At 43.3% G+C, this 9,446-nt stretch overlaps 1 protein-coding gene across 1 annotated transcript; it reads left to right on the forward strand.

The window, feature by feature from the left end:
• The first annotated feature begins 559 nt into the window (after window positions 1-559).
• On the forward strand, window positions 560-8,802 carry NPY2R (neuropeptide Y receptor Y2). The gene is made up of 2 exons (XM_045798772.2): window positions 560-1,010; window positions 5,658-8,802. Exon 2 carries the CDS (start codon window positions 5,686-5,688, stop codon window positions 6,832-6,834), a length of 1,149 nt encoding a protein of 382 aa, XP_045654728.2. The 5' UTR covers window positions 560-1,010; window positions 5,658-5,685; the 3' UTR covers window positions 6,835-8,802.
• The last annotated feature ends 644 nt before the right edge of the window (window positions 8,803-9,446 follow it).

The following is a 9,446-nucleotide window of genomic DNA, read 5'->3' on the forward strand; positions in this document are numbered from 1 at the left end:
CCTGCGCCCCAGACCTGGGCGAGGGTGCCCAGGGTTTGTCCTTGTCGCTTTTCTGTGGTTCTGCGCGGGTCCAGCTCCCCGCCCCTGCTCCTACGAGCAAGCAACAAAAGAAGAAAAAACAACTCCTGGTTGGAAGTTGTGGGATTTTCTCGACCTTTTTAAGGCAAGAGACTCTGCCTCCCCATCTGCTCGAGGACTCCTCTTGCTCGCGGCGCCAGGGACCGAAGCACCCTGGTCTGAGGCTGGGTCCGCCCTCCCCGCGGTCGCTTGCGCCTTCGACTTTGCCAGGCCGATTTGGTGAACCCCGACTCCAGGAGCTTCTCGCGGGGTCATCTCTCGCGGAACTGAGGAGCGGAGAGCAAAGGGAAGGGGTTGTGGAAGGGAAAGGAGACTGGGTGGTGCAAATGCCGCCCAGAGTATCACACTTGGGGGTCACCCGCGAAGTGGGGTGAAAGTGGCAGTTGCAGGTGGTAGTGGGGATCCGCGAGGGGGCGCCGCGCTGAGTAGTGTCCCGCCGCGCGGACTTCCAAACCCTGAGGCAGAGGCGACACCGTGGACGCTGTCCCCCTCCCTCGCCACGGAAACTTCCGTCCAGCCCTTGGCGCTGCGGGACCGTCGCCCCCCACCTTCTGCACCTGTTTCTTTTCCTTCCAGGGAAGGGTTGCCTCACCCTCCACCCACGTGCCCCCGCCCCCCACCGGCCTCGCATCCTCACCCGCTCAGCCGGCTGCTGTGCGCGGCGCAGTGCGGTGCCCGAGCGCGCTTGGCCGCAGAGGTCGGCGGCAGAGCCGAGCAGCGCCAGCTCCCAGCGGCTCGGGTGCCGGGCTGACGCCGCGCTGCCGCTGCTCTTCCGAGCGGCGCTGGCGCTCCTGCCCCGTCGGAACGGACGCAACTGGGCTTGCCTTTGGGGACCTTCCAGTGCCCTCTTCGGATCCGAGGGCTGGATAATTATCGCACGGACGGACTGCACACGTCTTGCTTCCACGTCTCAGCAGAAACGCCAGGGCCGGGTAAGTAAGTGTAAGTCCTAACTTTGATTCACATCGTGGGAACGAGAATACCCCCCCCAAAGAAGAGCTCTGGTCCTATGAAGAGGGTGTGGGGAGGTCCTCATGAGTATGCGGACTTTTTCCCCCCCTCTCATTTAGGCTGAAGGTGGGGGTGGGGGCGATATCTTCACCATTTTCTACTTTAGCTAGAATTTTCCTTTTCTGCTGAAGGTTCTTACTCTTTCCTTGACCATCTTAAGGAGAGGTCATCATCTTTCCAGAGCAGCAAGTTGTTACTGTTTCTGTCTCCCCCCCCCCTTTTTTTAATCAAATACCTGTCTAAAGCAGAAGGTCATACTGGATTCTCCAAAGCTGTTCAAGAATAAGTACATTTAGGGGCGCCTGGGTAGCGCAGTCGTTAAAGCGTCTGCCTTCGGCTCAGGGCGTGATCCCGGCGTTGTGGGATCGAGTCCCACATCAGGCTCTTCCGCTATGAGCCTGCTTCTTCCTCTCCCACTCCCCCTGCTGTGTTCCCTCTCTCGCTGGCTGTCTCTCTGTCACATAAATAAATAAAATCTTTAAAAAAAAAAAAAAAAGAATAAGTACATTTATTTAAGCATTCATTGGTTTTGCACCAGAAGGGCTCACCCACTGGGTAGGAGCATATGGTGCACGAGGAGGAGGCAAAAGTAAAAGCTTTAAGACGTTTTGCAATGGGGCACATCATTTAAACTCTGCCATGAAATAGACAATGCTGTTGGCAAGGAAAGGCCAGAAGTTCAAACCCAGGGGAAGTGATCCATTACCAGACCCTTAGGTGAATACTTTCAACTTTCTGCATATGAAGCAAACAGTCATGTCTTGGATGTAGCATTCTTGGAGTCCACTCCCCTCTTCCTGGGACTAACAAGTATGGGGTATGTGGCATGATTTCTGGGATTTTTTTTCCCCTGGGATATGCTCCTGGAAGGTTTTGTGATTGACAAGATGTTAAGTTTTACTAAGGCCAACCTGTGGTAATAAGAGTACTGTTGCAAAAAGCCCCAAAATTTAAATATGGAGCTAAAGCAGAAACTGGTTTCCCACTCAGGTAATTTGAAGTTCTTGATTTCTGAAAAAAAGAATCCTGAAATCATTTTCCTATTTTACAAAGAAATATTTCTATAACAGAAACTCTGAAGACTCACTTGTTCAAGAAAACTACCACTCACAGTTCTTAAATGACTTGATCCATGTGAATGCTTCCTATTGCCTTGTTTCAAAGGAAGGGTATTTCCCTCATCTATTTACCTAAATTTTTGTGCTTTTGGGTTTTGAATCAGTCAGCTCCCTCTATGTACTCTCTTTTCCTCTTCCACTTTTCCAGAAGCCCAGTCAGAAAATGATACATTCTCTGGGGAGTGCTCTGATCTGGCTGAAAGCCAGCAGTGTGCTTGAGAACAGGTGGTTAGTGTTCATATGCAAATTGCCTGTAGATCAATAACCATTCCTTCGGAGAAGCTTTAAATAAAGGGGCTCTGAAATAAAGAAAATGGAACTGAAAAGAAAACCCAAAATAAGTTAATAAATAAACTATTACCCTTCTCTCTCAGGCTTACTCTCAATTTAGCTGTGGCAAACCTCAAACTCAGACCTCCTAGAGTCTTATTAATCCTGTAAATGAGTTGTCGGGATTCACTAATTGCTCTCTCTAAAGTCTCCTTTAGGTTAAGGGAAATGGTATAGCCTACCAAATATACACTCCAAGATTTAGATAATTAGTTTCACTTTTTTTTTTTTTTTTTTTTTTTGCTAATTTCTGGAGAATGGAAGCAAATACAAAAAGAGGAACATGTTATTTGGAATTTATGCAGACAGAACTAAAATATATCAGTAAAGCAAATATATGAGTATATTGGAAATCTCTTTCTCTCTGCAATAAGGCTTCTATAAGGGCGTGTGTGTGTGTGTGTGTGTGTGTGTGTGTGTGTGTGTGTGATAGGCCCCTGAGAGAGGAAGTCTCTTTAGGCTATATACTGACTGGAAGTTTGCAATGCTCTAATCAGGGATGGATTTAAGAGGGACCTTGGAACAACTTTCTTGCAGGGACTAAGAACCAGAAAATAAGCACAAGGATGTCATATCAGAGCAAGGAATTCCGTATAGGCAATTATCTTAAGGAAAGGAATTGTTACTTTGTATTTTGCTGACTTCAAGTATTCAGTAAAATTATGCTTTCCTTTAGCTTTGCATTTGTTTTGCCAAATTATTGAGTACCGTTAATGTGTTAGATAGTGTGCTAAGGATTGAACAGTGGATGGAAAATATCCAATTTCTGTCCTGGCTGTGGTGGGGAAATAATTGCATTGTGGCTTATGCTTCTTCTTGTATTAAAAGTGAACACAGATTGTTGGGGTAACTGAGAGGCTTCCCAGTTCAGAACAGGGAAAGCAGAGAGGCATGAGAAAAGCTGATGCATTGCTGGAATTGGAAATAGTTTAATATGACTAAAGCATAACATATGCATTGCTATGTCAGGAAAGGTGAAGCCAGAGGATAGGTGGGAATGCGTTCAAGAAAAGCTTTGAATGTCATATATATAATGGAATTGGGATTATCTTCTGTAGGCCAGTGTTACCAACCTACACGTGCAGAACCATTAGTGTGAGAGCAAATTAATGACAGCATACATGCATGGTTTCTGCAGATCCTGCAAAACAGAACCCGTTCGAGAATGTAAGGGAGGAAAAATTAAATGCAGAGAATTGATTACACAGGTGATGGAAGCCGAACAGAGGATGTTGCGGTCACTCACGGATTAGCAAGAGCAGAGTCATTACTACCCCAGCCAGAGGAACATAGGTAGTAGGTGGTGTGACCAAAGCCCAGGGACCAGGGCCATCCACAGGAAATAGAATCACTATGAACTAGTCCTGTGGGAACCAGAGCCACAGAGGGGCTACTGAGGCACTGCCCAGAGGAGAGAAGAAGGGAGAAGAAGACAGGGGCTTCTCCCTTCCTCTGTCCTCTGATTACTTGCCAGTGCCTCCTGGGATCAAACTCAGCCAGCATCCCGATGACTTGGGAGCCTGAAAATACAGTCTGCAAGAGTTAGCCCTCCAGAGGAAGGGTAAGGAATGGCGTTGGGGGCCTACCCAGGCTTTGTCTGTGGGCTGAATAAATATGACTCACCCACCAATGTAGGTAGATGCCATTATGATTAATAAAAGCCAAATTTATTTAAAAGAGCTTCTGAATTAATGGTGACAGTGTTTTGTCATTACGACTACATTCAAAACTTACTATGATGTTGGGCTCTGGATGTTTTTACAAGCTTGAGAAGAGAATTTCACATTAGAAACCAATATATTATATTGTTTTAAGCAATCTGGAGACATGGGGGAAATGATATGATCACATCTGAATTTCAGAAAGACCATTTTAATGTCTGAGTAGGCTCTTTCTCATCAAAGGTAAGAGCCTAAGAGTGGAGACACTATCTTGTTGTCATTTCCCCCAGCACAAATCCTGGTTCCTTAAATAGGTTTTTAAATGCTTGCTGAATGCATGTTAGAGTAAGTGCAAGCATCACAAGGGTGGAGCCAGGCCTGGCATTTTGCAGATGCTCAATTATTATTGTTAAGAATGAATGAATGAATGAATGAATGAATGAAAGAAAGCAGGAGAAGAGGAAGTGAGATACATCAGAAGAGTATTAGAGTAACTGTGGTAAGAAATCAAGAAGGACAAAGTCAATGCGGTAGAAATGATGAGGACCACTGAGAGAGGTATATCAGGTCAGTCTGAGGGTTCTCATAGATGTGGGGGCTAAAGGAGTTGACAAAGCCTAGAATGGTTATCTGCTTTTTAACTTTACCTGGTGTAATCCATGGGGATAACATTGACTGGAGTAGGGCCTGCAGAAAGAGAAGTCTTGGCGGGGGGGGTTGCAACTGGGGAAGAAAAGTATCAAAACTTTGATATTTAGAGGCTAGAGAGAGATATACTTCAGATTTGGATGTATTTTTCGTATAGATCCTGTGTGGGATTTTGCTGTGTGTCAGTAGGAAGCTGATTTCAGATCATCCAAAAATGCAGCTGTTTTACAGAGGCTTCTTATTTTTAACACTACCCCCAACACTAGAAGAAATGGGATGAAATCTCCTGACTTTATCTTAAATATGTTATACTCCCAAAGTCCAGGCACAAAGCAAAGGGTTTTCATATTTTTCTCTTTCCTGTGTAATTTGTTGCTATATTTATAAATTTAAAGCCATCAAGATATTGAATGCCATTTTCTTTGTCTACCTTAAAATTAATTTGATGAGTTTACAGAAGTTATAAAATTAATTGGTAAAATTTCTAACATTCACTAAACTTAAAACAGATTGACTCAATTTGGTAGCATTCACACTGAAATTACGTCAATCCTATGGGTATTATATTTTACCATTGAAATAACACATTGCAGGGACCTGGTTGAACTGACCTGTATGTACGAATAGACTTATTAAGGGGCCTGCTTTATTAAAATGTTACACTATGTGCAGTTTGAGGGATCAGGGGACAGGTAGTTTGAGCCCTAATCAAAATGAAACTAATCCATTTGTGATATTCCTCTGTGTCACGCTTGTGTTTTCCTTGTTCCATATTTCTTCTTCTTTTGTTTTGTTTTTCTTTTTCTTTTAGGTGTAGATTCTTGTTCCTGTTGCTGAAAATGGGCCCCGTAGGTACGGAGGCTGATGAGAACCAGACGGTGGAAGAAATGAAGGTGGAGAAGTATCCTCCACGGCAAACCACTCCTAGAGGGGAGCTGGCCCCCGACCCTGAGCCAGAACTTATAGACAGCACCATGCTGATGGAGGTACGGATTATCCTCATATTAGCCTACTGCTCCATCATCTTGCTTGGGGTAATTGGAAACTCTTTGGTGATTCACGTGGTGATCAAATTCAAGAGCATGCGCACAGTAACCAACTTTTTCATTGCCAATCTGGCTGTGGCGGATCTGCTGGTGAACACCCTGTGCTTGCCCTTCACTCTTACCTACACCTTAATGGGGGAGTGGAAAATGGGTCTCGTCCTATGCCACCTGGTGCCGTATGCCCAGGGCCTGGCGGTACAAGTGTCCACCATCACCTTGACAGTGATCGCCCTGGACCGGCACCGTTGCATCGTCTACCACCTGGAGAGCAAGATCTCCAAGAGAATCAGCTTCCTGATTATCGGCATGGCCTGGGGCGTCAGCGCCCTGCTCGCCAGCCCCCTGGCTATCTTCCGCGAGTATTCGCTGATTGAGATTATCCCCGATTTTGAGATCGTGGTCTGCACGGAGAAGTGGCCTGGCGAGGAGAAGAACATCTATGGCACCGTCTACAGCCTCTCTTCCCTGTTAATCCTCTATGTGTTGCCTCTGGGCATCATATCCTTCTCCTACACCCGTATCTGGAGTAAACTCAGGAACCACGTGAGCCCTGGCGCTGCCAACGACCACTACCATCAGCGGAGGCAGAAAACCACCAAAATGCTGGTGTGCGTGGTCGTGGTGTTTGCGGTCAGCTGGTTGCCTCTCCACGCCTTCCAGCTTGCTGTGGACATCGACAACCAAGTCCTCGACCTGAAGGAGTACAAACTCATCTTCACCGTGTTCCACATCATCGCCATGTGCTCCACCTTCGCCAACCCCCTCCTCTACGGCTGGATGAACGGCAACTACCGGAAGGCTTTCCTCGCGGCCTTCCGCTGTGAGCAGAGGTTGGACGCCATTCACTCGGAGGTGTCTGTGACGTTCAAGACTAAAAAGAACCTGGAAGTAACAAAGAACAGTGGCCCCCATGACTCTTTCACGGAGGCTACCAACGTCTAAGGACGTTCCGGTGTGAAAATTGGTACATGAATTCTGACCAGAGCTAGAAATCTGGTTGAGGACGGCTCCCAGGTACATCCCGAATTCCCATTTTATAGAAGAAGAGGAGGCTCTGGAAGGGTGCATCTGCAGTGGGATCTGGGGAAACCTGGTTGGCAGAGCCTAGGTAAAGGTCCTCCTCGTCAAAGACACAACACGCTGTTTGCCTACAGCTGCCTGGATGGTAGGGCAAAGGCTGAGTAAAAGCAGAGAGAAATGCTTTCGACTATTTCTCGGAAGGAAGGAAACCCGAACAAGGAATTGGCATGATCAGCATTGCTAAAAAGTGGTGGCTAAGTAAGTTGCCTTTCAAGTCATTTTAGGGTGCGGGCGGGGTGAGGGTGATGTGCTGTTCACTGCCCCCTCATCTGATGAAAAGACTACCCAAGACCAATTCCCTTAGGGAGCCACAGGCTCTTCTTTATTGTATTTTTTAAAAATTATTCTTCCTATGGACTAATCCATCAGGGAGCATTACCGACTATGTGAACGCCTTCCAGGAAATAAGCTGAAATTTGCTATATAATTAATATTTTGGCCAGTGATGGGGAAAATCTTTAACACTCAGTTAGCCAATTGTTCTTAAAACCAAATGCACATTTAGTGAAAACTTTCTTCAACTCGGAATGGAAGGCTGAAATTCTCAGAATTGTAGAAATGTAAACCATCATTTAGCTTCTCATTTCAACTTGTGACTGCTTTATATAGATGCTATTTACATGGGAAATAGGCATACAACTCAAAACTTTTAATCGCTTTTAATTATTATATCTTTTTGAACATGTGTTATTCCTATGTTGGAGCTGAGTTTGTCTTCACTAAAAATTAATTCAGATTAGGAAATAATTTTTGTGACATTTTGCAACATTTTGTGGTTATTTATAAGCAGTTTTTGCATAGATACATAGCTCTAATGTGTTTACAGAACACTAGAGTGTTATTTTTTGAAATTCATCTTCCATGGACCCATTCAAAATTAATAAAACAATATAATTTCATCAAAATGAAACCACCTGGTAAGAAATATTAAAAGCATTGCATTCATTCCACTTTGCAGATGTTCTATTTGGATCAATTTAAACATAAATTATCCTCCTCTCAAAATACTTAGCTCTGTATTTTGGCTAACTTATGAATAATTACATAATAAAATTTTACTTATAAATAGAGGAGTGTAGATGCTATAGTATTTTCCATTGAATGATTTTGTGTATACAATTTTTATTTCAATAGTACCCAGCCAAAGATGCTTAAAACCCTAGTATGTTTATGAAAACTCACTGTGATGTTAAAATATTTGTACTTCTTTGGAGGCTGTTAAAGAAGTTTTATTGTAATCATATTTTGTCAGTATGACTGAATTTGTGAATAGATTTCTTAAATTTTAAAAAGCTTCAATATGAACATTTAGTTACAAACATTAACTTTATGAACTGAAGAGTTTCATTTTATGGATATATTTAAAATTCATACTATGGCTCTTGTTGAATTATTTCCAATGAAGCAAAGCTCTTGATGTGGACTTGACGTGGACTTCAGTGGAATACTGAAAAAGAATGAAAACAGTGGAAGACTAAGAAGTCAACAACAAATAATATATATATGTAATATACCATGTAATAGACGAATTGATTTTTCTGTTGGACTTGACATAACTAACCAAGAAGAAGCTTTTTGTCCTTTAAATAGCAGTTACTTTGTTTGAGATGCTAACAGATAATTGTGGTTAAAAGAGTTTTCTCTCCCTCTTGGAGAATTCTTACCCTGTAGGAAATGTGTATGTTATTGTATCACCAGTTGTAGTAGTAAATTATTAGAATACAATTAATGACCCAATTAATATATGTGATCTAATTAATTCTGTTAACCTGCTAACAAAATATCTTTTTATGTAGTGATTTTTATCTGTTGAAATAAAAAGACTTTGGGAAATTAGAGAAATTGTGTGATATTTTATATCAGAGTTTCTGTCCAAGATGAAATAGTAAGCCTTTGACACAACCAAAAAACGGAAAATAATGGTGACTCCTAGACAGTACATGAATGTGAGTCAATGTATTCACTCCTATGGCTGCCATTATAATCCATATTTTGACAGCGTTTGAATCTTTAAGACCAGACCTTTTTTCTAAACCTCAAACCTATATCTCTATCAGCTTACCTGACATGCCTACATGGGTGTCTCATCAGATGATTAAATCCAACATGTCTAAAACAGACCCTGCCATTTTGATCCACGCCCCACTTCACCTCTACTGTGTTTTCCTGTATTTCTTTTCTAATCATGGTGCTGCTATTCATCTAGTTCCCTAAAGCCTTACACTTTGGAGTCTCCCTTGACTCTTGTGTCTCTTTATCACACATGTCCAATCATCCACATTTTGTTGTAATTCCTAGATGTTGCTTGAATCAATTCAATTTTCTTCATCCCTATGCTCCCCACCATAGTTCAGGTTGTGATTATCTTCCCAGATCTGTACTATCTTTCCTCTGGTTTAATGTTGCAACTTCCTGATTGTTTCTCTGTATCCAGTCATCTTCCTATCCAATTCACCTTTTACCCACTTGCCAAA

This window comes from Ursus americanus, chromosome 13, assembly GCF_024610735.1.
Source record: "Ursus americanus isolate L20-20 chromosome 13, mUrsAme1.1.p, whole genome shotgun sequence".
In the NCBI taxonomy this organism is placed as follows: Eukaryota; Metazoa; Chordata; class Mammalia; order Carnivora; family Ursidae; genus Ursus; species Ursus americanus.